Source organism: Cystoisospora suis, assembly GCF_002600585.1.
Source record: "Cystoisospora suis strain Wien I chromosome Unknown contig_3065, whole genome shotgun sequence".
NCBI classification, from domain to species: Eukaryota; Apicomplexa; class Conoidasida; order Eucoccidiorida; family Sarcocystidae; genus Cystoisospora; species Cystoisospora suis.
In genome coordinates this window covers 59640-85610 of record NW_027155860.1, presented here as the reverse complement: position 1 = coordinate 85610, position 25971 = coordinate 59640, and the positions used below count along the sequence as shown (strand labels likewise).

General features: G+C 53.4%; 3 protein-coding genes across 3 annotated transcripts; 1 reads left to right on the top strand and 2 right to left on the bottom strand.

Moving 5' to 3' along the window:
- Positions 1–658: 658 nt before the first annotated feature.
- Positions 659–3815, bottom strand: CSUI_006138 (adenylate kinase). The gene is made up of 4 exons (XM_068066303.1): positions 3179–3815; positions 2043–2183; positions 1565–1732; positions 659–994 (listed from the first exon to the last, which is right to left on the bottom strand). Exons 1-4 carry the CDS (start codon positions 3413–3415, stop codon positions 782–784), a joined length of 759 nt encoding a protein of 252 aa, XP_067921724.1. The 5' UTR covers positions 3416–3815; the 3' UTR covers positions 659–781.
- Positions 3816–6295: 2480 nt separating this feature from the next.
- CSUI_006137 (amp-binding enzyme) lies at positions 6296–10955 on the top strand. Its single transcript, XM_068066302.1, has 3 exons — positions 6296–9328; positions 9871–10038; positions 10858–10955. The coding sequence occupies exons 1-3, from the start codon at positions 6328–6330 to the stop codon at positions 10932–10934; spliced, it is 3246 nt and encodes a 1081-aa protein (XP_067921723.1). The 5' UTR covers positions 6296–6327; the 3' UTR covers positions 10935–10955.
- A 2322-nt stretch (positions 10956–13277) lies between these two features.
- Positions 13278–25643, bottom strand: CSUI_006136 (kinesin motor domain-containing protein). Its single transcript, XM_068066301.1, has 7 exons — positions 23141–25643; positions 22786–22857; positions 22326–22416; positions 21793–21864; positions 21191–21395; positions 20558–20670; positions 13278–19762 (listed from the first exon to the last, which is right to left on the bottom strand). Exons 1-7 carry the CDS (start codon positions 24220–24222, stop codon positions 14153–14155), a joined length of 7245 nt encoding a protein of 2414 aa, XP_067921722.1. The 5' UTR covers positions 24223–25643; the 3' UTR covers positions 13278–14152.
- Between the last annotated feature and the right edge of the window lie 328 nt (positions 25644–25971).

Sequence of the window (25971 nt, the reverse complement as noted above, 5' to 3'; positions counted from 1 at the left end):
CACCAGCGGAGAACTTAATTCCCAAGGGACGTCCCTCATCGCACATCACTCAGATGCTACGGAAGGGGAGGCCCTGCAGCACCGCTGGTCACATCTCATTTTGGAGGAAAACAACTGACAACTTGGGTCTCCGGCTCACGCCCACTACCCTATATTGGTTCTAATTCGCTCTGCGCTCCAGCCGGACATTGGACCTCTGCCGGGCAACGCTAGTGCTCAGAGCAGCCGTTCGTACCTGACCGGTACAGTTGCCGACACGTTCTGCTACGCAGTTGCGGTGTGCAAGCAGGAACAGTTGATGCGCAGGCGTGGTGCGCGTGTTCTTCGGAATGTATACAGGAGACAGGCAGGTTTTCTCCCTCTAGACAGAACGCTACGGCTGCATGCCTAAACTGCACTAAAAAAAGGACCCACCGCGGGCCTTTAATACAGGTAGGAAAGCATTAATTTGCGGGCATCGTTCTTCGGAACAGTTTGAGGTAGTATCGTACCAACGGGCCGTACAAAACTCAGTCCTCTTCCAAGAAAGGACTCGCTACCTGTACCCGTTTTCGAGTTTGTCGTTCCACATGGAGGTGTGGTTCAAAGTTATGCACGGAAGATTCTGTACGCCAGCTGTCAATAAAGAGTTGTCATTGAACACTGGGCGATTTTCCGCGGTGATGGGAACAGTTTAAGCGGCTGGACCAATCTTGTCCAGTGTGCAGGCGGTCACACGCCTTCCAGTTTCCGAAGAAAGGACAAACGTGACACCCCAGTGTCTAAGTCATCGATCTCCTTCTTAGCCGAAAAAGGATTTGTGATGCTTCCCAACAAAATCGTACACCTCTTTTGTCACTGCGGTACTCTCCTGAGAAGCATCCATTTTGTATAGGAGACCGAGCTTCGCGTAGTGCTCAACGACTGGTAATGTCTCCTTATGGAAAACCGCCAGGCGCTTCCTCAATGTCGCCTCATTGTCATCTTTCCGGTGGACCAACGGCTCGCCAGTTACCTTTGAGTAGACACCGCACAAAGGGCATAGAAGTAGACAGAACCAGGCCAATATGAAAATCCGATCAACAAGGAGAAGAGACAACCCTTAAGGTCACATCTACAGGCGGGCTATAACAAAATCCGTCCTACTGCCTGCTGACTTCCCCACCGTCGACGGAGGTTGGCAACAACTCCCTCTACTCCTGCTGACCTCCCCAAGACACTGCAAGCCATGACCTCCTCTAGGGATAGAGGGAACTGCTGCATGGCGCACAGTAAGCAACATATGAATACAATCGACCAGACAAACGGCTCTGTCTGGCTTCATTAATATCTCGAGTGAAAGCTGCAGCATAGAGAGTCCAGATTTCTGTTCTTGCCAGAAACCATCGATAGGAAGCCTTCAAGAAGTAACAAGAAAGACTGGTAGACTGAATCTCAACGGCAGACGTTTTGCTTCTGCTTGGACATCCTCTATGACTGAGTGGCTGCCTGTCTGAACAGGGTCACGAGGGGTGAGCCTGAACGACCGAACAAGAAAAAGCCTTCTGTCACCTTCCCTTTTCTTTGATTTCCTTGAAGGACTCACATCATCAAAACCTGGTTTCTTCGGAGGGTTGTGGGTCACATGGTAGATTCGGCCGGAAGGAGGGTGTACCCGCCGGCCAGCAACTCGGTCTACTAGAACGTTATCTGGGACGTCGAAGTAGAGAACACCATCGAGCTTCTGTTTATTCTGCTTCAGCAACTTATCGAGCTGTACACAGCGTATAAAGGACAAAAAAAACAACCATTTTAATTCACGATTGTCCTACCTCCATTACCTCTTCTCTGTTTCTATCTCTCGACAGCCTCCAAAACTAGGAGATCCCAGTAGGTCTTCGCTTGGGAACGAGCCTTCACTTTCTCCTTCCGAGCCTGTTGGCTGTCAACCAAGAGCATTCCCGACCCCTCTAGAGAATTGCATGGCAGATATGTGACTCCAGTAAAGATACACCGAGCCCTACAAGACAATCGACCCCAAAGACGTAGTTGCAAACAAGTGAGTACCGGTGTGAAGAGCTCACATCATCTGCTTGGGTCGCATTTCTCGGAAAACCATCCAAGATGAATCCTCTACGGCATTCAGGCGCCTTAAGTTTCTCATCGATCAGCCCGAGGACGATATCATCACTAACGAGCTCTCCTGCATCCATCTTCTCCTTTGCCTGAGCACCGAGTCGACGACATCCGCAGAAGCGGAACGAGAATAAACCAAAATTATAGAGCATGCTGGACCGACTGTGGAAACATGAGAAACCGTGCTTTGATATGCATGGTGGAAGTTCTGGGGTAAAGGGGCGACGAGAGACAGCGGTAGAAAGGTGCACTGCATTGTCTCGACCAGGCTGTTCCGAAAGAAACACATGGAGCTTAACGACCACACCCTTACACTTTGCTACCGGTAGTAAGTGAACCAGTCTTTTGAAGAATAGAGACACCGTCGTGCGCAGTCCACCTGTTCGCGTGCTCCGTGTTAGATCCGAATCGTCGTCCGCGAAACCAGGACGTCCCCCGTGGCATTACTTCGGAAAGCCTACTATAGCAACCCTGCGAGTGGACCTTTTCGCTCTCGAGTGAGACGGACTAATGCACGTCACTGCATTTCGAAGGACGTGCTTGTCACAGCCAATGAGACGAGCGTGTCTTTTCAGCGATACAAGCACCGAGAAAATCGTGTCAAGCATTGCCCTGTAGGCTTTCCGACTGATGTGTTCTCACGAGACTGGTTCTACTTTCGCACAACGGCTTGACACCACCGTAAACAATCTCATCTCCTACAGGCACGGAAGAGCTCCCCCGGTGCACGGGGTGGTTGCATCTGAGGATTGAAGAACATCTGCGGTACTCAAGAGGAAACAGAACGGAAAGGGGTGGAGACGAAAACGAACTGTTTACTCTCGCAGCTAAAACCTTCCTCGAGACGAGTGTCGCCGGCCGTGTAGAGTATGCATAACACAGAATTCTTGACTCAAGTCTAAGTCAAGTCACGCTCATGGGTCGAACCGGGCATGACTCCCCCGACTCTAGGAGGAACTAATGTGGAAGCTCGTGTTGTCAAGTAATAGAGTGGTGATGGAGCTTGTAGAATCCGGCTTCCTGTAGCAGTTCGTCACATTAGAGCATGGAGAGTCCACTCGAGGTGCCCAGATGTCGGTCTCACTCGCTTCCCGTAATCTGTTCCAAGGGCTACGGCCTCTCGGAGCATATCCCCAGTGCTTAGGTGGCATAAGCAGTGGCTTCTTCTCAACTTTGAACTTTGGGTCCCCTTTCCAGAACCCGGTGCTCCAATAAAGATATAACGGCCTTCAGGCTTTGCCAAGCAGGCATAGCGGCGCTTCAGCTCCTCCAGCAGAACCACTGTAGCAACATTCTCCAGGTCAGCCTCGCGCTTCGCCATTCTGTCGACGGGGAAAAACGATAACGAAAAGTGCCCGGGACTAGGTCTATTCAGACCGTGCTTCAGGAGCGCCCGAAAAACAGGTCCTGGGAAACAAAAGTGAGAAGCACAAGCGAATGTGGGAAACGAAGCAAAAAACTACAACAGGACAAGGCACGAACATGTGCCACGAGCCAATGGCGGTACGCCTGTGAGAAAAGGAGCCCACAAAGCCGCTGGGTGGAAGTCCAGGGAACTACAGAAAAAACACGTTTCCCAGCGTGCGGCTGCCTTTTGGTCCACCGCGTGAAGCGCGGCGAAAGGCCAGCACATGCGGCGGCTCCGCTGCCTCTTCGCCGGAGGATTTGGGTGCCGAACCATAGGCCGACTAGCAGCGGGAAAGACATGAACGATGTATGGCATGCAACAGAGTTTGCCAACTGACTCCAGCAATATAGAAAAAGTTCATGAATCTGACTGCCAACTCACGTGCACTTGATCCTCTTCGTGTACGCTGCTTGGCCAGAACGCAGCGAAAATCTACCTAGGGGCCTTAGTTACTTGTCTGGCGCGCCGAACTGGATGTATTGCACTCCCAGTGTGCTTTCCCTCAGATGCAGTCGAGCCACTGCGTCGGCCGCGCTGGCAGGCTGTCGGTCTCAGAGGGCGACAAAAGACAAAGGGTTGAAACCTAGCACCCTTCGCTGTGTGCCACTTCGTCCGATGCATCGAACTCCTGCTCCGAAGCCGTTCATTGTTACCCACAGGGAGCCGCTCCGAAGAAGCCCTCGGGCTCTCATCGATTTTCCGGAAATCGACTTTGTCGGCCAGACCCGCTGAGAAGCGTACTGCCTGTGATGCGCCTCTTCCGGGTGTGTCCTCCCTCCGCAGTAGTTTCGAGCCGCGGTGGGCCCCAACGTGGAGAGGTATGTTGCTTTGGGTGATTCGCCGGGTGCTACGCTAACCGCGGAGCGTCGGCCAAGAAGGTCCGGCGCGTCTCTAGTACCGATGTGTGCGTGATGGTCCGTACACAACAGACAAATATGAGGTTCTCAGCTCTGTGTTGGTCCATTACAAGCAGCGCTTGGAATCGTCTTCTGCTGTGCAGCGTGTGCGTCTCAACGGCCAACACCTGCATACGCGGACGGCGCGTCACGCAAGGCAGGGCTGCGCTCGAAACTGCTTGTGACGTGGATGTCTGGCAGCGCCCCCAATTGCAGTTTGAGGAACTGTTGGCCGCTACGAACTAGGAAGGCCGACTGCATCCCGGAACACTCGAGACACAGAAACCAGCCCCGGTCAGCAGCAGAAACACAGTGCCAAGATAGGTGGACGTTGTGCGGGCCATACAGTATTCGCGTTCGGGCGACAGCTGCCCTCCGAACCTGCGTACGAACGAAGTGGCGATGCGCTCTACCTGAGAAGCCAAACGACACCTTGAGGAGGGCGGGGCCTCCAGACGAGACGGACGCGACCCCTCCAGAAACTAGGGGAGCTCAGAACGCTCGGAAGAAGCAAGCGTGCTGTACGGGTACAGCACGCACAGACGCCAGGGCGTCGACAAACCCCCGGGCACCCCGTCTCCGACAGCCCCCAGCCGGCTCAGTCAAACGTGTAAGCCGCACCTAGAGTTTGCGTCAGAGAGGCGGGCCCGCGCCAACGTCGCACTCGGTCACCCCAAACGCCACACGCGCGGCGTGCGACCGAGGAACAGACCGGAGCGTCAAGACAGTAGCACGCCTCCCAGATTGCTCGAAAGAAGTCCGCTTGCCACAGACAACTGAGCGTTCCTGATTGTACAGCAGACCACATGACCGTAGATAAAACACACATATCCGCTGCGCGCTCGACAGAATTACGGGGTCCACGAACGCAACCGGTCCTCTTTCACACCATCTCGATGGCAGCGCAGGTTAGCGGCGCCAGGCGCGCCTTCAAAGCTGCCTCGCGGCTTGCCAAGCTGCGCACCCCAGTGTCCACTGTGAGAAATAAACGGTGCAGAAGGTCGCGACCACTCAGCAGTGGCCACTGAGTAAACGTCGGGGCTGCCCGAGCCTGCCGGGTGACAACGGGGACGTGTGCGCTGGCGGAGACGTTTGAGTTTGACTGCCAAAGCGCTCGAGCAAGCCCAACGGTCCCCGTCAGTTGAACTCAGAGCCTTCACAGGTGGACCATTCGGGACCAATCCTTGTTGGATTGAAGAAATACCTTGAGAAGACCGGTTAAGACCACATAAGATGCCAAGGTTGCCGCTAGTTAGCGACGGCTGTGTATCTGAGGTGTGCGGCCCCAGGCTGTGAACAACAGAGGTGGCGCGTGGTCCACAAGCCGCACATCGGTCGAGCTTTTGGTGTGGAGCCTAAGACGGAATGTCATTTCAGAGAACACGCGAACGTATGCTACCAGGAATCGCGTCTTAAACAAGATGCAGCCTTCTCGTACGACTAGCAGGGTGCACAGGGACCGCGTCTCAGCGTTGCGCCGAGCGGAGGCGATGCACTGAAGGACTTCCTGATTTGCCCGTTCGTGATCTTCCTCCAGTGTCCGTCACAGTGGACAAATGGGCATGAGCCTTGAGTGGAGTTGAATCTATAGCAGAACGCAGCAACTTGCTTTCGTGACGGGAAGGCAGTGTTCACACGAGACACATATCGCGAATGACTTGATCAAGGAATCATCGCGGAGACGTGGCGCATGTCAAGGCCTTTCGGAGTGTTAGCATTGAGTCGCTGTTGCGTGCTTTTCCCACTAGGAGGTGTGTTTTGTGAGTCTTTGTTTCCGCGCGCCAGCTTCTGTTCCAGCCTGGTTACATGTGCCATTTCGCGGTCGTCCCTCCCTCGCCACTGTCGTAGTTCTTCCTTTGACACCCTCCTTCTGGACTCCTGTCCTTTCTCCCCGTAGTCGTTGTGTCCATTCCCCTCCTTCCGAGCGTCATGGATACGCCGTCGGAGACTCTCGCGACAACATCTGCGACCCCCCCCTCCGGTTCGCGTCCACCACGCGCCTGTGAACCTGCTTATGCCGGGGTGTCTCCGGGTTTGATCTCAGCTCCTCTTTCTGCAGCAACATTAGCGTCTCGTTCTGTTTTCCTGGCTGCTCCTGGGGCGAGGCCCCAGCCCGTTTCTCCTTCCGGCGCTGCAGCAAATGCCGATGTTAGCATGTGTGCAACGGACGGAGGAGACTTGGAAGTTGATGACAGCAGTGTTGGGGAACCGTCCTCGTCTGTTGCCGAAGAGTGCCCTACTAAGATTATTAGTAGTTCCGAGGGAATCGACCCGCCTTGCGAGCCGGGCGCACAGGGGGGTAAACCGGCGCCTGGTCCAGGTGAAGGACCTGAGGGTGACCGTGTATCTTCTGTACCAGAGGGGACAAACCCTAAGGTTGACCCGGCACACCCAAGCGCTGGCCAAGGGAAAAGAAGATTAGCTGCTGGACGAGAAGAATCTGATGGGGCCGGGTGTCGACCGACGTGCATGAGTATCTCGGCGGAAGACAGAGATCGCCTGCTCTTGGAGACAGGTGTGACTCTTGAGGAGGCTGAGGAAAGATGGTGGAAAGGCTATTTTCACGACCAGGAAGTGCTCACGCAGCTCGGGAAATCCGGCATAAGCACAATAGCCGACTGGTTTCAAGATGCGACTGTTGACGCGGGTGACAGGCCATTTCTTGTGTGTCCAGATGAAAATGTTTCGCTATCATACAGGAACGTGAACGAATGCGTGAATGCCGTGGCAGTGTGGGCACATTTCGATAGGCGCGGCGAAGGCACATTCGAAGCGGTTCTTCGTGACTCGTCGGGCTGTTTCGATGACTCCCTGCAGTCGTGCAACAGGGACTCAGCCAGTCCCGGCCTTAGGCTAAGGGTGGCAAAGGACATCGCGAAGGTATCTGGACCGGCCGAGGATAACGCGGCTGTGCTGGGGTCATCGTCTGTAGTGAAGCCGGAGGAGAGAGGAAGCGGACACGAAGAGCGGTTGCCTGGAAAGCAAGAAGAAGCGAGACCCCGGGACCCCAGCGGAGGGAGCTGGGAGATTCTTCCATCTCCTCTTCATTCTCGCGAGTCTTTTGATTGCGAGTCAATTACCGTTAAGAAAGAAGAATACGCAGTACCGCCAAAATCAGATCCGGCAACTTCTAACGTCCATGAAGAGCGGCAAATATTACATGAGGGAGCTACTGTTGCAGTCTTCATGTCGAGAAGGGTAGAGTGTTTGGTGACGGTTCTTGGTCTTAGTAGAGCGCGTCTGGTGGTCGCTTTGGTCCCCACTCACCTCCGCGGTATACCCCTGATGAGTGCACTGACGAAGGCAAGACCCACATGTATCTTTGTTGACGAGGACACGTTACCGAGGCTTCGAGAGCTCTACAGTATGATTTCGGCGAGACTTGATGGGAAGAAAGAGAAGCAAACGCGTGTCGGACCTGGTGCAGAAGCTGGGATAGAGTCGCAAAGGCATGGAAAGCTCGCTGTTTTTCCGGTCTTTGTATATGGAGAGTGGGAAAAATTACGAGCGAATGTTGGTCCCCGGGAAAGAGAGCCCTTTCACGAAAGAGATCTATTGGGCGAAATCCGCCAAGCCATATCGACGTGCGTGTCTCCTCTTGACGTGTCGGAGGAGCGTCCGGCTGCGGTGCAGGCTTCTGGTGAAACGGGTCGAAACGCTTCCTCTCCGTCTTCCGGCTGTTCACCCCTTCAGACGAAGGCAACCAAATTACTCCTTCCTCCACGGTCTCCTTCTCTTTCCGTTGTGTTTAATCTACCCTGGCGCTCACTTTCAGCCGCTCCACTTTGTTGGGCTTGTCTCGAACCCGGGGACTCCGAAGCTTGTAGAGATGAGGAGGAGGCTCGTGCTCTGAAGACAGAAAGGGAGAAACGGGAAGTCAGTGACCTTGGCGACCCGTTGTCTAGCTGGTGCAGTGTTTCTGGTGGTAAACCGCCTCGCCAAGTCTGTGCAGCGTGTGGAAGTCAACCAGAGAATAGCAGAGCCAAAGTTCCGGCGTTGTTTCTGTATGTCTCAGTTCCTCAAACCGTTCTTCGGGTCTGCAAGGGAAGGAAAAAAAGTTTTCTGGAGACTCTGGGTTTTCCGCAGGTGACAGATGCTTCATTCGCTAAGAAGAGAGAAGGTGCACAAAACGGAGAAAAAGGTCATGAAGCCGTTTCGGACATAAACATAGAGAACGAGCAACTGGAGCTTTTGTACCCTGTCCGGCTGAGTCACAGATCCGTAATGGCTCTTGGAGTTGCGTGGGCCAGGGATATGTCTCTGACACCAGACGATGTGGTCTACTGTCCCCTTCCTCTTCAAGGTGAGACAGGGGGCCTTGCAGTAGTTGCTGCCGCGATCCAAGCACGCGCCGGACTCGTTCTCCCTTCCGACTCGCGCACATCGTCTAGGTCTCTGTTCTGGTCGGACATCGCTACGTTCGGTTGCACTTTGTTTGCGTATTCTTCTGAGGTATGGCCGAGGCTATTCGAATCCGACAGCGCAGGAGAAGGAGAGACGAAAGGCGACACACAGTCCTCGGCGGATGACACACTCTCTCAAGGGCAGGACGGGAAAACAGAGGGACGAGTGGATGTAATGAGAGAGGAAATCAAGAAGGGCGAAACCCATAGAGATAAACAGCAGCGCTTGCGAGGGTGCATCGGAGAGGGTATGACGGCCTATACGTGGCAGCGCTTGAAGAAGACTGTGCCTTGTATCGAAACATTTGTCGAGTGCCATTTCCGACCTCATTTGCCCAGTGGGATCCCCCTGGCCAATTCATTGGCAAAGATGGGAGCTTGCGGGTTTGTTCCAAATTCAGTTCAGGGCAAGAGAGGATCAGCGAGGCTTGTGCGTTTCGATGAAACAAAGCAAGATGTTGTTCGAAGCAAGGAAACCGGCCGGTGCCTGGAGCCCGAGATGGAGAGTAGTGGAGTCAAGCGGAGAGGTAAGGTAGTTGAACGCTACTAGGTGGATATATCATCAACTCGGTCCCCGATGTGCAAGGGAGATCTCCATGAAACACCAGTCGCCACCCAGCCGTGTTGAATGACAGTCTGCTTCAAATTCCTGATCTGCGCCACAGGTTCAATCCTGTCTTACAAGACGATACACGCTTGGTACTCGAAATGAGGCCGTGTGGCCCGAGCAGAGATCTTCTGTGCCCCCGAATGGGCATTGCTTGCCTGGACTTCGATTTACTGCTTCCTGGCGCTTCAGGATTTAGGAAGGAGGAGGAGTGGCACGACGGATTGCGTCCGTGTGTCTGCATGTATCCGCATGTGAAGAGATAACACGTCTCGCGTGATTCCTTTTTTCGAGGTCATTCGTCTTCGTGTCATGCGGTGATGTCAAGCCACAGAAAGATGGCAGCAGGCACCGCCGATGAGTTTTGATTATCAAAAGAGAGTCAAACGAGGAGGATGCAGATGATTTTCCTGAACAACTGTGATAAATTCCTCATTTGTGTGTGTCTGGTTTTTTTCGCAGGCGAAGCAGTTGTGCGAGTCGACGAGCAGTGGCTTGGATTTGTTGATGAGGAAATCACCAGTGCAATGCTGTACAGGAATGCCTTCCACACCGGAGATGCGTGGTGTCGTTCTGGAGACTTGATGGACGTCGACCGGATGGGTTTTTTCTACTTCGTTGCCCGTCTCAGTGAGGGTTCCCTCTCAGGAGCAGTCCAGTTGACTTGTTTTGTGCTAAGCAATGCTCGGTTATAGAGAAGCAGATGCAGATCCGGTCTCCTACAGGCGTACGCTGACTGGACAGATACGCTGCGTCTCGGCCGCACGGAGCGACTCAGTAAACACGCTTCTTACCGTTCCGCAGCTTCCTGAACGAGATCATGAAGCGTCTCCAAGGTCGCGGTCGTGGTACAGTGTAGAGAGACCAAGGATGTTTGTTTCCTAGAGTCGGTTCCACACCGTATACTTTCCACGAGAGTTTGCGCATTCACTTTCAATCTAACCATCTGGGTGCTCGGGCGCAACCAAAGAGACAGTATCTTCGGAAGTGGCATTTTTTTTTTTGCCTCGAGGAGTATGGGTGCAGGTGTAAGAGGAAGATCACTCGCACGTAGGTTACATGTTCCGGTAGCACTTGTTACGTACATCAACAACAGCATCGCCGCTCGTTGAAAAACAGCAGACACACGTTGCCCTGAAGTGCTCTCGGTATGCGGGTTAGCTCACTGACTCATTCTGGACGCATTCTTTCTGTTTTTTCTCCTCCTTTTGCACCGTCAGTGGTGAATTTATTGCATGTATAAGGGGACCAAGCCGCGTCGTTGGAGTTTCTCTGCGTAGGAAAGATTCTCTCGGCTTCGTGTTTTCGGCACCAGGAGGGGCGGTATGCGTCGTCTAGATTCTGGAGTGTGAATGGCTTCTGGGGGATGTTAAGTGTGTTCTGGCAGCACGGCGATGGAGTTTCCTACTACTGTTTGGAGACCGCGTGTGTCTGTTTGTTTTCTTGCAGACAGCTTGCCGAGAACGGAAAAACAGATCGAACTGCGTGACGCGGAGGGTGGCCGAGGCGTGCGCATGCGAGAGTAGCTTTTAGCGGACTGTGAAGGCTTGTGTAGTCGATGTACTTTGTTGAGTCTGTATGAAGCAGTCGCGGCAGGGACGTGACGTTTCTTCTGTCGGCTGCGTTTCTGTTGGAAGCGCTTCAAGAATGCACACGCTTTCTCCTGATGGACCGTGGTTGCTGTGTTCCACACTTCCAGAGATGGTGCAACGCCTAAAGTCATACTCTGTCATTGAACAGGCAGAACTCTTGGTGAACCGATGCGCCTCTGTGACGAACGGCGCTAACCAGCTGCTATCCGTCTTCTACTTTGCAGACGGTTAACGCCAGCGGGGTTTTCTGCGCGTCTGCCACACCGTCCGTCCCTACGTTGCACCGGGATGCCCTTCGCGGAAGAGAGGCATCATTTGTTTGGCTTCCCGCGGATCGACCGTTAAAACCAGTTTGCACATCACAGACCAAAGGCACAGACGCCAGTGACGGCTGCGTGTGTACCAGGCAGCTCGGTCGGTTCGTCGTGCCCGCGTGAAGTGTGTATGCATGAGCAAGCATATGCGGCGGGCGTGCTCATGACTGTCTAGATGCATGGCACATCCGTTCTAAATGAATTCAGGCCGCCTGACTTTTTCAATGCTCTCCGGTCTCTGGAATAGTTCTGTGTACTAAGTCGAAAGAGAGAGGAGTGCAGGTTCACAGGTTCCAGCGGTCGACTGCCGGACAGCCGCAGTAACGTTGTTTCTTGAACTTTGCCAACAATCCGCCTGCGTCTGCAGGAAACCAACGTCAGCTTACCAAGTCCTTTTTCTGTTACCAGCTCGCTGGACGCCGATCGGTCGCTAAGTTATGGATCGACTGGCCAAAGCTCGGACGCGTGGATGACGTGCGTGCGCGCGTAGGGCGTTTGAAGCGTTTGGCGGGGCGTTAGTCGGGAACCGGCCCGGTATCGAAGTGAATCCTGGAGACTGCGTGTTTATGGAGGCTTGCAGCGCATGTGTTTTCTGTCCGGCGCCACCGTCTGAACTGTTGTGCGTTGTGAGAGGTCAAAGAGCTATATTCAGTACCTCTCGGAATACATGTGTTCAGGTTGTGGCGCGAGTATGCATGCCCTGAGGAGAAGTGACGCAGAAGCTCCCGAGGCAAGCTGTTAGCGATTTGAGCGACTCCGATTAGATCACCTGTAAACGGAGGTAACATTCTCAATCGTCGTTTGGCTTCGGGGGTAGTTCAAGCCAACCGTCATTAGGCGAGCTGGCTCCTCTGCAAGGTGGCCTTCCCACTCTACATTAAAACTCTGTCGAAAGGCCATACATCGTCGCACATCGAGGGCTACGACATTCGTTCACACCTCAGTTTCCTTCATTCACTACGGAACTAGCGACCCGTTAGTCTGGACACCGAAACATGGTTTACGGCCGTGGTGCAGATTGGCGATCGAAAGCAATCTCGACCTCGCTTATTCAAGTCGCAGGTTCTGGCACGCGAGCTGAAAGTGGTCTCAGTTCTCACGTCTGCCTCTGTAAGTGAACTAAATCAGCATTACATTTATGCAGAATCATCCCCCAAGCACAACTGGACGGCGAGGAATGAAGGGCCAAGCAGATGTGTCAGCGGGTTGCTAAGGGTTGCCACGGCAGCACTGAACAGCTGACTACTTCGAAATCCGTTTCAGCCCCGGTCCCAGAGAAGGAGCAGTCACAGAGACGTGGAGGTAAGGCATACGTCCTCTTTTGATGTTGTACCAAAGAAAAGGGAATATAGTACGGCTTCATTTAGCGAGCAAACTCGCCACCCTCTCTCTGGCTTTTCTGGTCCCGTACTCAGTACTAAGGCAGTGCGAAGTCTGTTGCAGTGCAGGGCGAGCTGAAGGTCTACAGCCGGCCTATACCATGGTACCTCTCTCGCTTCGACAGAACCTAGCCTGAGTCGACTATTAAATGCTGTCTCTCTGCCAAGGTGACCGCCTTTAGCCCGCCGGCTCGATCTGAAATTCAATCCGCTCATGAAGCCGGCGCGGTTCGCACAGTGCCTCAAGGGGAGCCGCAGGCACTATGGGTGAATGCAGTGTCGACTACCACATACACCGAGTACAGTTTTTTCATCCCTGTGCTGCACAGCTGGTCGGTTGGTATGGGATGGTGATTCACCTGCCACAACAAGAGAGGCACCTCCCTTGCATGACTATACTACGGAGGCTACTTTTACTTGCTAGGGTTATGTGCATGGCTGACCGTGTGACACACGGCGGGGACCTGTTCGGCCTGCTGCAGGCTAACGATCAGGCGTGACCAACGGCAGAGCTTCCCCGGTCCACGGGACCTACCAGTGCCGACGGCGTACTAAGAGGAAGAAGCATGGTCTTGAGCGAAAAATGAGCGAAAACGTATTATCACAAAGAGTTCTCGCTAAACAAAATGAGATACACAACACCGTAAGGCATGTGCTCACAAACGAGAGCCGTGCACTGGTGTAGGGTTAGTCGGCTTCACTACATCTCACACAGCTCTGCAAAGCAAGCAGAAATTCGTTCACCCACAGAAAACCCTGGTATATCGAAAGCAGCGAATCGAGCTCACCACCTTGGAGCACGTCAGTAGGAACAAGAAGGCCCGGGGAGGCTCTCGCCACTGGCAGTGCAGTATCAAGGTGAAAGACTTGACGTGTGAGGACAAAACGAACTGCTTAAGCTGTCGCTCGAGCGTTCGTGGCAGATACCGGAACGGAAACCCACACGTTGATTAAAGCAGGGCCAATGGAATGGCCCGTTGAAACTCGTCTGCTTAGCAGGCCCAACATCAACACAGCACTCCTTCCACTCCGTATTCCCGGATGCCAGGAGTGTTCTTATCTCCGGAGTGCTTGCCCCTGCCCACTGCGAGGATGTACGCAGCCATACAACTGCTCCGGGAACAAACACACCCGGAGGGAAATTTGAACAGGGGTGCTTTATGCGTCCCATCGTGGGCATAGAGAAGTTACGGCGCTTCCATCTCCGAGCGAAACCGAGAGACAGCACATCTTGCCGCCAGCATTGCCAAATGTATTGTGCACACGGTATTCGTTTGGCACACCCAGGGAGATGTAGTGAGGGGAGCAAAGCTGACGCTGTTACTGCCGGCGGAGCCTCGCCACCCCAAGGGCAGCATGGCTGGGGATCTCTACGCTGGATAATCTAGTACCGGCAGGCAGGGAAAGGAGCGCAGATCTGCTTCGGACGGGAGGAATGCCTCCGCAAGTATCCCCCCGATCAGTGTAGACAATGAAGCGGTAGAGGTTCCCCCTGCTGGTGTACTTGGTTGACAGCAAACCAACCAGGAGGACACGACATCGGGGCGATAGCCGACACGGGCGTTTGCACAAATTGTCTACACGCGTCGCTATCTGCCCGGGTTACAAGGTGCGAAGACGGAGACATCAGAACCGCTGGAGTCCCTACGTGAGGAGAGCAACTACCCGTGCTCCCAGGTTGGCCTTGCTGCCTCGGATTCTCAGTCGGCCTAGCGTCGCTTTTCCAGAAGACGGGTGACGACACGCTTGGAGTCACGGAATGCAGATGGCACCGGGCCAAAGCTCCTTGTTGCACAGCGCCATCATTCTCTCGCTTCGTGCCTTCTAAGGAACTGCTCGTGGCGGGCTCCAAGAGCCGCGGCGAGGACGCGCGGGAGACGACAGATGAACAAACCAATCGGGGAAAGGTCTCCGAGGAGGCTCGGAGTGTCGCGCTGCGTCGATTGACGTCCCCCATACCGGCACCTGGTGAACCTCTTTGCTGCTGGACGGCAGCGGATCGTCTGGAAAATGGGCCTAGGAAATCCGTTCTGACACTTTGCGCGCTACCACTCGCGCCACCGAGAGCCGCTTGGAGACCATAGAGCGTTTGTACTCTGGTCCCCACGTTATGTGCGGGTTGTACGCGGGCCAGGCGGCCCCCCTGTTGTTGAGTGTGCTGCGTCTGCTGTCCGCGTTGAAGAGGCAGAATCACTGCTGGGGGGGTGGGAAGCCGTCGGGATAAACTTCCAGTAGAAGACGGGTAAGGGTGACACGCATATGCCGTGCAGACGGCTGTCGGACTAGGACCCGGGTGTGACGCCGCGTCCTTCCCAGCTAGCAGATTGATGGGCCCAGAGCTCCGTCCCTGTGAGCCACTCTGCGCGAACTGGCAAGGACCTGTGCCGTTATGGTTTGTGAAACTGGCAGCTTGGGAATGAAGATGAGGAAGCTGCACCTGGTAAGGTGCCCTCCCGACTATATCGTTCTGTGGCGGCTCCTGCCATCCTTGGAACCCGGGAGCAGCTGTAGTTGGTGACAGTCTGGGGGGAAGATGCACTGGCGGGAGTCGTGCTCCGGGTCTCGAGGCCATGTTGACCCACCAGCCCTCAGATGCTGTCGGAGAAATAGCGTTGTCCTGCGGCGGCCGCTGTGTACTGAACACATGCTGCACCCCGGTCGTAGCGGTAGGGTGTGAGCCCACCGATTGTGGGGATGGCGGCGGCGCTCCTGTCCCGGCTAAAGACGATTTGCCTCCAATCGTATCCAGCGTCATGGTTGAACTGGACCCCGGCTCCTGTCGAAACTGTACGCCCACAATAGGATCTCCGTGCCTGTATGTCGCTGACAGACCAGGCACCCCAACGTGTCTGCTGCTTCTCACCCAGGTACGGCTTCCCCCAGGGTGGCCGAAAGCCGCGTCCCCCGTCTGCGAGAAATGCTGACTGACACTAGGTATTTGGCCAGAGGACGGAGAGCAAAGCTGCGAGGGCGTTTGGCCCTCGTCCCTCTTCCATGGAATGTGCCTGTGAATGCGTTGGCTTATGCCTGAGACGGGGACCCTGGGTAAGGGGTCGGCAGGGTTCAGCTGCTGCTGTCCACCACACGAGGGCCAACAGGCGTTAACAGATACAGGAAGTGCTTCTGAGTATGGCGCTCTTGCCTGTGTAGCCAGGGACAAGGAAGGCTGAAGAGCACCACAGTCTGCAGTAACAGACTTTTGCACGGTGAGATGACTGGCTCCGAAAGGAGGTTCAGAAGGGAAGGCATACCCTCCTCGAGTGCGCGTATCCCGCCTACAGAATACAGGTGTAGAGGACGGAAAGCCATTCGGAGGGTGAGAAGAAATCAGGTGCTTTGTAACGCTCTGTTGGTCGGGGTATAATTGAAATGACTGGAACGCTTGTCTGGGAGGGGACGGGCGCATTTGCTCATTCATTCGTTGGAGACGGTTGTCTTTCGAAATCATTCCAGAAGGCGACGGACCTCTGGAGATAGAGGCGTCTTTGTAAGTTTTCAAATCCTCCTCCGCCAGCAGGCGAGCTTCCTGTCTAATTTCCGATGAATCACTGGATTCGCAGTAGAAGTCGCGTAGAGTATGGTTTGTGCACTTGGATCTATCACCGAACAGCTGCTCAGGATCTTCCTTGGTCCCCTCGAGAGGCCGATCCATGCGGGACATTACAGTAGAAGATGGATGCCTCTTGATTGAAGCAACATGCCTTCCATCAGCAAACGAAACACTAACGTCCCTCTCTGACGTCTTACAGCAGGAAGACTGTTCTTCATCTGGTGTTCCTCCTGGGCACCCGTTGACCCTCTTCACTTTGCCGATCTCATCCTCTCGCCGCTGTTCATCTCGTGCCTCCCAGGTATGTCGCTCCCTTTCCTTCTCTCCTGAACTCCGCTGCCAGCCACGCTGCGAGTGAGCCGGATACCCTCCATAGTAGTCAGGATCATATCTGGACTCCAAATCACCTGTGGAGCCCTGCGGAGCACTAGGCAAACCCACCTCCGATGTCTCCCCTCCTGTTCGATGATCACCATTGGAGAAGGGAATGCTCAGATGTTCATGGAATGAAGCCCCCTCAAGCGTGCCCAAGGGAGGCTCATCCCGGGCTGCAAAACGACACCGAGTGGCGGAAGAAGGGCCAGTGTGTTCAGGTGGAAACAACTCAGTCCCATATAGTCTGTCATTCTCTCTTCTTCCAGCGCCTCGCGTCGCCTCGGACGAAGAAAGGGGTAAAGGGACAGCCGTCCCCGAAACTGGTGCTCTTTCCCAGAACGGAATCGTGTGTCTAGTACTGTTAACAGACAAAGAGCCGCCTCTTTCGACAACTGGCTGATGTGTTTGCAAAGCCCTGAATGGTTCTCCGTATACTAAGGTGGGTGAAGCACTTAGACCGTCTTGCCATGCATTGGACGACACGTCAGCTCTTCGATGGTCAAGAAGGAAAGGGACGTCATGATCCGTTTCGCTAGCGTCTTGAACGTAGTTGTCAGATTGCTGTTCTCCACAGGATCCCTGAGGCGAATGGTTTTGTGTTCCTCCTGACTCTCTACTCTCCTCCGCATAACCACGAGGCTGGTTTGTGCTGTAGTGTTCACCCTGTGCGTAAGAGGAGTAGTCGTAACATACAGGGGGAAGATGGGAAGTCTGAGGGGAAGAACACTTGCATCCACAAAACGGCTTTGACCTTTCAAACGCCTGCGCTACCTTTCCTGGTCTGCACGTACTCAAATGAGGTGGTGCCTGACACTTTACTCTTTGTTTATCGACCTCACACCAGCTGCCCCCTTCGTTATCTGTCTCAACATCGGCAAGCATCCCATTGCAGACAGACGACGACTCAACATGCTGCCCTTTCGGCTGTTGTCCTCCACCATTCTCCCTCTCATTGTCCCCACAGCAGCGCGAAAGCTCCTCCACGGTGAATACCGTGTGGTCTCTCTTCATACAGCGCCGTGCAAACGCGGCTGATTCGTCCGTCTCTTCTTCTTTATATCCCTTATCCGGATCCTCTTCGTTATCACTCCTGCCTCTCTCCCTGAGACTTTCCGTTCCTCGAAGGTGCCCTAGTTGCATCACCGTCACGTCACGAATCGAACAAGAATCCTGAGGAGCTCCGTTGGCTTGAGTTGTCTGTTCGTCAATAAGGGCTTGGAGCTCACAAGCAACACCTAGTGCCGTCTTCACAACCTTTCCTGCTGGGCGTGAGTCAAGCTCCGGACACGAAGGCACCAATACGCAGGATGGCTTTCCTGGGTTCACCGCAACACGACGCCGTTCAACGGCCGAGAAACAAGGGTCAAAATGCATGCTCTCCGCGATGCGTACAGGACAGAAAGCATCGTCTTCCTCACCATGTTCATCGATTCTCTTTCGGTCATGTTTCTGTTCTCGCTCGACGTCTTCCAGCGTTTCTACACACTCAACGACACCTTCGTTAGATCCGATTCGTGCGCTGGCCTCGCTTTCTGCTGCTGGAACGTCCCGAAGCGAAATCAGCGTGCACTGGGTGGGGAAATGAAGAGAAGTCTCGGCTCTTGCTCTGGGTGCCGCCGCCCTCTCCTTCCGTTCTGTTCTAGGCAATCCCTTTTCCCTAGGAACGAAAGTGCGGCATCCTAGGGAATCCTTATGAACTTGAGTCCAAGCTAGAGGCGTTTCAGCAGTATCCTGCGAACAAGACATGGATCGCTTTCTTTCCTGTTGGATTCTTCGTCTCTGTGCAAGGGGGCGGCCGCCTTTAACCACATTGTGCCGAGAAGATGGTGATGGGGCTGCTGCCGCAGTAGGTGAAGACCGAGCTGATGGATTCGTTACGTTTGTAGTAGATATGACCTTCCTAGATGTATCATAGGAAGCTGTTTTCTCTTTGGTGGAGTACATGGCCCTGGAGATTCCTAAAGACTCAACAGTCTTTAGAATGTGTTTCCTCCTATCGAGCGGCGGGGACGGATGAAATTCAGCAGTCCTAGGTTTCCTGTGAAGAGTTTCACCGCTCTGAGGACACGCCGGCTTCACGTAGCTGTCTACCTCGTCGTTTTTGTTCCTCTCCTCCTCCTGGTTCTTCTCTTGTCCGGCGGGTGTTGCCTCCTCCGAGCTGGATTTGCCATCTGGAAATTCATCGTCCGAAAGCAGCTCATCTGTTGACCCAGGTGTGCTGGTCTCGTCATCTCTTTCAGGGCAACTAATTGATCGTTGAAGACCTCTCCTTATTGATTGTAACGCTACTCGGATACTTCTTTTCTTTCGGACGTGATCGTCACCTATGTCGTCAAACAGGCTTGAAGCCTTTCGACTCTGTGGGAGAAAGAGAGGCGCGGGAAGAGGTGTCTCAATGGAGGTTTGATTGTGAGACGAGAGTGAGGTGTTGTTGTTATTCTCATCGGGAACTCTATCAATAGGTAATGCTAGTGGCCACCATGCATCCGGTCTCCCAAGAAAACCAGGCATCCCGTCATCAGACGAGTTCATCATGTCTGCTGAACTTCCGTCCCTCTTTACTGTCATATTTAGCTGCTGGTCGTCAGGACGTTTCGCCCCGTTGTCACCACCTGGAGTCCTCCTTCGTTCACTCCTAGCACGTCTTCTATTCATTCCTCTTCTGCCTGTATCAGAACTCTCTCTTCGGTTTTTCTTCGTTCCACGTTTCAAGGACGCAGCTCCACGACTGCCTTCAGCGCCGCCTTCCTCACGAGACTTCCCTCGTGTCTTCTGTTCGGCGCCTCCATTGTCTTTCTGTGAGCTTCCCGATACTCCACCAGCGTCCCCAGCTCCTCTCCCTCCTGTAATGGCATGCTTCTTAGAATTTTTTCCTCCTCCGCGATGTTTAAGAAGACTTGTCAGATAGTGAACTTCCTTCTGCAGGTTGCCGAAGACAGCAGCTACCCCCGTCGGTTCATTCAGCTTCGCAATCACCTTCACCGCTTTAGCACGGACGGCTAGTCGTAGAGTGGCAAGCGTTTCTCGGACAAAGAGCGCAGAGGGCGTGATCGTGCAGATGAATATGGTCCAACAGGAGCCGCCTAAGGATTCTTGCAGCAGCCGAGTCAAGTTTGATGATCGATAGGAAACCATGTTCTTACCCTGAGAGAAATAATGGCAATGATGACGGGAAGACTTTCTTGAGGAGGTCACCTGCTTAAAACTCAGCAAAGTATGTGTGACTGTCTAATGACACGAAAACAAGCAAGAGAGAAGCATTTGCCTAGGGTGGGGGATGAAGTTGGTCGTATGCTCTTTATCGAGAGCCGTGACTTCTGCAGCTGTTAGTGTGGCTCTACCTTCCTATCTGGTTCCAAGGAAGACAGTTAACTCCCCACAATACACGGAACTGCTACAGTCGGCGAGTCCACTTGAGGCGCACCGGCCGCTGACACACGAGACGGCCAAGGTGGTTCCAAGGCGACAGCACACCGCGGCTCTGCCAGATAAAATGAAGAAGTCTCCTTGACCCATTTCATGACAATACATGCCACGAGTACTGTATCTATACTGTATGTATAGAGTGTCGCTGACGTGAGTCTGAGAATACTAACAGCTAGCTGTACTGTCCAAGGCAAAAGACCTTCTGCCGACTCAGCTCCTTCAGCAAAAGCAAGTATTTCTAGTAGAGGTACGGGTCGCCGCACTGTCAAGAACCTAGCCAGTCAGGAGTGATTTAGGAGACACTTCTCGATCACTGCTCTCTCATACGGGGTGCCGGTCTGTCAGCGAGAGCTGGCAGAACTGCAGGCCACTGTGTAGCCAGTCTCACTCGAAAAAGGTTTGTGCGGGCCTGCGTGCAGTCTCACGCGGAGACAAGTATGGCGAGTAGATGCCTCTCGTCTACCCCCAGCCCCTCATAAAGCAGGAAGACGAAAAGCTGATAAAAGAACGTACCCTCGCGAGCTGTTGAATACAAAGCGTTAGAGTGGAGAGACTTCTATTGATCGCTCCCATTTCAGCCATGTGAGTCTTCTCCGCGGTCCGGGATCCTGGACATCTTTCATTCCCTAAGAGGAAAATATACAGCCGTGCAAGCACTTAGCATGATGTCATGGCTTACGAGAAGGCAACGGATGGGACGGCAAGCAGGGGAAGAGCATTCTTGCTGAAGGCAATTGACTGTATAGCCACTCTCTGCATATATGTGTGTACCTAACTAAGTGTGTACCTAACTAGATGCACGAGGATACACTTCAGCACCAGGTGTATCTAGCAGCGCCAGACTGCCGCGGAGCTTCACACGTAACAACTATCAGACTCTGGGATAAATGCTCTTTCTCTATCAAGGACGTAAAGAAATCTCCGGTGAGCGGATGACAAGAAGCGCCCTCACGCCTATCACGGCAACATTAAGCCCAAGTTGTTGCCAGGCCGTACAACAATGATTATAGGCCAGTGAGGCAAGTGTGCTACACGTCACATTGGCTGAGAGATCGACTGACGCACCCATCGGTTCTGAACTCAGATCCGCTGCATGTTTGCATTACACGTGTTTGCGTGTGTCCACCCTCCTGCTGAAAGAAGTACCTGCAAGGTCAACAAGATTCAGCCGCGAGACTTTCATAACCTTCTTCTCTTCATCCAGCTCCTGTCGGACTTCGACCTGGAAGATTGCGTGTGAACGGCTCGACATATCGTTCTGCCCGGTGGCCCTGAAGGCTCGGCTGATGGTGCCTTCCAGTAGAAGATGAATTAGCTGTTCTGAACTCTGGACCTCGAAAAGTTGCAAGCCCTAACAGCGAAGCAAAGCACACGATCGCAGGGATAGCGTGAGCACCGCACGTCACAGCGCGGCTCCAGCTGAGGTTCTATGTGGTTTCCTGTACACGTAGGACCACACACGACTCTAATGGGGTAGGTCTGTCTCTTTGAACCGAGACGCATGTCGACGCAAACACAGCCTGGCAAAGCCTGCTGAGGCCTATCTGCAGCCGCGCAGAAACGCGGAAGTCACAGTATGTTGCTACCGTATATTCAGCTACACGCAACAAGATAGACCCAAGGCCTGTATCTACTACAAGCCAAAGTGCCTTCTTTGACAAGTACATGGATGCGCACACGTCGCCCGGCCACTCCACCAGCCTCGGGCTTCTTGTCTGCAGAGGAGGCACGTGGCCTCTAAGACTTACTTGGACCACGACAGAGTTCGGATTCTGTGGGTCAGTCACGATTGCCAGCGATGAGGTCTTGGAATCCGGTGGCTGAAAGCAGGCGGTGCTCAGTACGGCACAGAGTGCAGCACAGAGTTAACATGAAAGCTCCTCGACGGCCGTCAGACACTTCACAATGATTGTTATGTGAAATTTCTGTTCAGAGAAAGAAGGCGCAGTCGAGTACCGGTGATACGCCTACGTATGTATATATATAGATATAGATATGTACATCCACTCATGACCGGTAGGCAAGACGTATGTGTAGCGAGCCATGCCGACAGCGACATCGACAAGATGAGCAGAAGCACAGGCGAATGTGTGCGTTCGTCGATGGCGGTGCAGCTACAAGGTGAACAAGCCTCTGTGTCGCCTGGAGGCCACCACACTCTTCAACAGGCCAGGCCGCGCGTTTGTACTAGGCTTGCCGTCTACATCGATACCAAAAAGAGCGCGGCGATAGTGACTAAAGTGTGCTCTGCATGCAGTCGCAGCAGAGAACGCCAGCTTACGGCCAGAAGGTCCTCGAGCTTCTCGTTGTAGATTTGTATATAAGACGCAAACACCTTAATGTTGTTTTTCGTCCCGAATCGCTCATGAATCCTGCAAACAGTTGCACGCCATACGTTGTGCACGAAAGCCGCTATCACGGAAGTCCCTACACGTGCTCTGGAGATTTGCGAAAGGTCCAGTCTTAGGCGAAATACTGGTGTGGCAAACACTATACACCCAAGGAAGACAATGTGTTCCTTTGCTGAGTCGTTACTAAGAGATGTTGTGAATAGATAGGTTACTATTCTTTCCTCTCCAGAGGAGCTGAGTGAGTGCTAATGTACTTGTTTGATATTTTCATGCCATGAAGGTACGCAGCCCGCACAAGAGCGGGCTCGCACATGCGTCTGGTGTGCATGCTAACAGCATATGTCGGTTCTCCGTGTTGTGTATAGGCGTCACCGCTGATGTATAACTTACTGCTCAAAGATCAACTCGCATGCACGTGGAATGATTCCTCTCCTTGTTGACTTCATGAGGTTCTCAGTATGTCTGAACAAGAAGCCACAAGACACAAAGGAGAGAAAGATCACGATAGCCTGAAAGAGGGAAAAAAATGACTAGTATCTTGAAACCATTGCTTTCCCATTACGGCTCGCTGTCCTAAGAGCAAACTCCTTCAGCGAGCATGCAATCCGCTTGGAAAGACTTGACCTTTAGTATTTCAGCGGCTAGCAAGAAGAACTGTGCACACGGTCGCCCAGTGAGAGAACCAAGAAAAACAAGCGTCTCGGGCGAAGACTCTGCATTGCAGAAAAGAGTCGATTGTACTGACTTGGGGTGGCTTTGCATTCGCCTTTTCATGGTTTGTACTCTCTGAGCCTTGGCCTGCTTGTGTACGACATAGTCAAGTGTCTGTTCACCGCTGAGGAGTTCACAGCCTCGACATCCTTCAATCACATCAGGGCCCAGCATCGTGTAAGTTTTGCCTGTCCCGGTCTGCCCGTGAGCGAAGATGGTGCAGTTATATCCGTCTAGAACTTTCTCGACACAGTTAGCTACGTGTGTCCAGATGTCTTCTTGGGAGGCATCAGCCCCAAAGACTCTGTCGACATCGAAGGACCAGTCATGATTTTGACCAGAGGAATCCATGACTTTCAGACGGTTCGCGGATTCAATGTGAATCAGCTGACGGGCTCGTAGTTCTTCATTCTGCAGTGGACGCATGCGTACGAACGTTCTCAGTCTGTCGTGATAAGGTACTGTTGAAGTAGGGGGGAAGAGAGGTGGGTAATGCCTTGAGGAAGATGAAGGAGGAAGGGTGGACGAAGAAGAAGAAATAAGAGAGGGAGGAGGCGTTCCCGGGCTACTATCGGGTAGAGAGAAAGAACCGAACGACGAAGAAGCGGCAAATGAGAAAGAAGAAGAAATAGACGGTGGAGAGAGACACGATGCCGTATTAGCTCCCGTAGATCCACAAGAAACAGAAGGAATCTGGTCATCCTCATTCGTAGAGGCGTACGTATCCGAGTCAATGCCGATGACGGGTGAACACAGGGCAGGGGCAGCAGGCGTCTCGACGGGTGTGGTAGGAGAAGCCGCTGGAATGGATAACTCAGCTGCTAGATCTGATAGGGAGAAGGATGGACCGAAAGAAGACGCGCCTGCCCACCACTCCATCTCCTCGTCCGAACAAAGCGGGGAGCTGTCCGTTGACGAGACGACGCTACATTCTTCTGCGTGAGGAGTTGTCCTTTCGTCAGCATGCGTAGCATCTAGCTCTTTCATGAGTCGCTGGGATTCCTTCAGTGCTTCGGCACACGAACTCGCTTCAGGGGTATCTGCAGTTGTATCGTTGTGACATGCATACGACGAGATGCGCGTCTCGTCGGCTGTGAACCTTCGATTGTGCTCCATGGTGGGCGTAGAGACTGAGAATCCAATGAAGAAGTTTTGGGTCAACCAGGGAGACGTGACGGCAACGTCGAAGTGAATGATCCAGATTATAGTATGAGAAGCGATGTGCACACCAAACCACAAACCTTGACTTTGATTTGGATGGGTCGCTCCGGCCGCTACAGAATGGCTGCCCTGACGAAAGGTGAGTGGAGTAGGCCAATCACAGGGCTGGCGAATGGCGGTTGCTGGACTTGCACCAATACACCATCACCAAAAAATATTTGAGCTTTTTATGGCAGCAGGGAGTCGACAACGAGATCCGAGGATAGTTTCAGTCAGCACGGCACCGGAGGTACAAAATGATGTAATATCCCTAAGGCAGGCCAAAATTAGCGAAACGGCAATGAAGCATCCAAAGAGGAGAAGTCCAGAGACGGCCAACCGAGCGCCTGCGACAGAAAAAGCTCTAACGTTTTTCTGATCTCCGGTCACCGTCTCCCTGCAAGTCGATGGTCCGAACTAGACCCAACACAGCAGGCTACCTTGATGTGACGGGGTGAGAGGCCGCAAAAACCTCGAATGGGTTGTACATGTTCCTGAGTGAGTACGGCTTTTTTCTAGCAAGAGACCTTTGCGCGAAGGACCGACGTGGCTCTGATAGTTTCACCCTGTCGACGCATCGACACCGCCGGGCACTTGAGACAAGAGTTCCAAGGTCCCGCTCTCTGTGTGTGAGTCAGGAACGAGAGAATTGCCACATCAAGAGAAAGGACGAACTCGCTAAAACCACCACGCGTAACGGACTGTTCGGTTGGCCGTTTGCGTGGGAAAAATCGATTGCAGGGATGCGGTGACGGGTAACGCGACATATGATTTCTGCTGACTGTGCAGCAAAAACCGAGAGAGCGCCCCCGCTCAACCGCTAAAATGCATAGAGAAAGGGAAAGGACTTCATTTTCGCTGCAGGCTATCTAAAGCCACAACACGCTCGCAGCCAACCATCATAAAACCGGACCACTCAATGGCAGTGCAGGGGTCAGCAATACCTCAGGTAGCCGGGAGTTACGAGCGTGGCTCATGAGCCAGAGAGCAACATGGAAAAGAGGATAAGAAACAAACTCCTAACAACAGAATAGCACGCTGCCTGGAATAATTTTGGGTTTTGAGGTTGCTATCTGCTTGTCCAATTGCTACGTTAACGCACAAGACACGGGCGCGAGGGCTAGCTCAACGACATGAACCAGGAAGCGATCTGCCTTGGGGTACACAGCGGGCTGTGCTCGACAATACCAGCAGAAAGGGAAGCGACGACCAGCAGTGAAACACGAGTACACCGTCTCAAACAAGGCTCTTACGGATAAAGAGGTCTGGACAAAAAACCTAAATATGCTTTACAAACGAGGGCTGCAACTGACGAACTGCCAAACAGAAAACCATCGTGACTGGCGTCAAATCGAGCCTGCTGTATCGGAGCGCGCATGCCTGGACAGCCGCTGACCCACAAGCCGCGGGGAGGTACGTGCTTAGCTTGCAACTGCCGCTTCCCTCCTACAAGAGAGTACGCAGGAGCCAATAGCTCCGTAATTTTTTGCACAGCATACTGCACAACATTCCTGGTGCTGAAGCGCCCCGAGCGAGTAGAGCAGCAGTTTGCTGGGACCTCCGGCTGGTGAAGCCAGCCCGGTGCTCTCGCGAAGCGTGCATTTGTAGCAGTCCAGGACACGGTTTTGCAAGCTTCCGCCGACAGACGACGAAGCCGGTGCCAGT

Bases quoted from the DNA above. Each gene is read 5' to 3' on its own strand.
- CSUI_006137 (XM_068066302.1), top strand. From the start codon at position 6,328: ATGGATACGCCGTCGGAGACTCTCGCGACAACATCTGCGACCCCCCCC. The intron at 9,329-9,870 runs GTAAGGTAGTTG...TTTTTTTCGCAG, and splicing joins TAGTGGAGTCAAGCGGAGAG to GCGAAGCAGTTGTGCGAGTC. The intron at 10,039-10,857 runs GTGAGGGTTCCC...GTTTTCTTGCAG, and splicing joins CTACTTCGTTGCCCGTCTCA to ACAGCTTGCCGAGAACGGAA.
- CSUI_006138 (XM_068066303.1), bottom strand. From the start codon at position 3,415: ATGGCGAAGCGCGAGGCTGACCTGGAGAATGTTGCTACAGTGGTTCTG. The intron at 2,184-3,178 runs GTGAGACCGACA...CTCGGTGCTCAG, and splicing joins GAACAGATTACGGGAAGCGA to GCAAAGGAGAAGATGGATGC. The intron at 1,733-2,042 runs GTGAGCTCTTCA...CGCTGTGTACAG, and splicing joins ATGCGACCCAAGCAGATGAT to CTCGATAAGTTGCTGAAGCA.
- CSUI_006136 (XM_068066301.1), bottom strand. From the start codon at position 24,222: ATGGAGCACAATCGAAGGTTCACAGCCGACGAGACGCGCATCTCGTCG. The intron at 22,858-23,140 runs GTCAGTACAATC...CTTCTTGTTCAG, and splicing joins CGAATGCAAAGCCACCCCAA to ACATACTGAGAACCTCATGA. The intron at 21,865-22,325 runs GTAAGCTGGCGT...GCCTGCTTTCAG, and splicing joins AGCTCGAGGACCTTCTGGCC to CCACCGGATTCCAAGACCTC.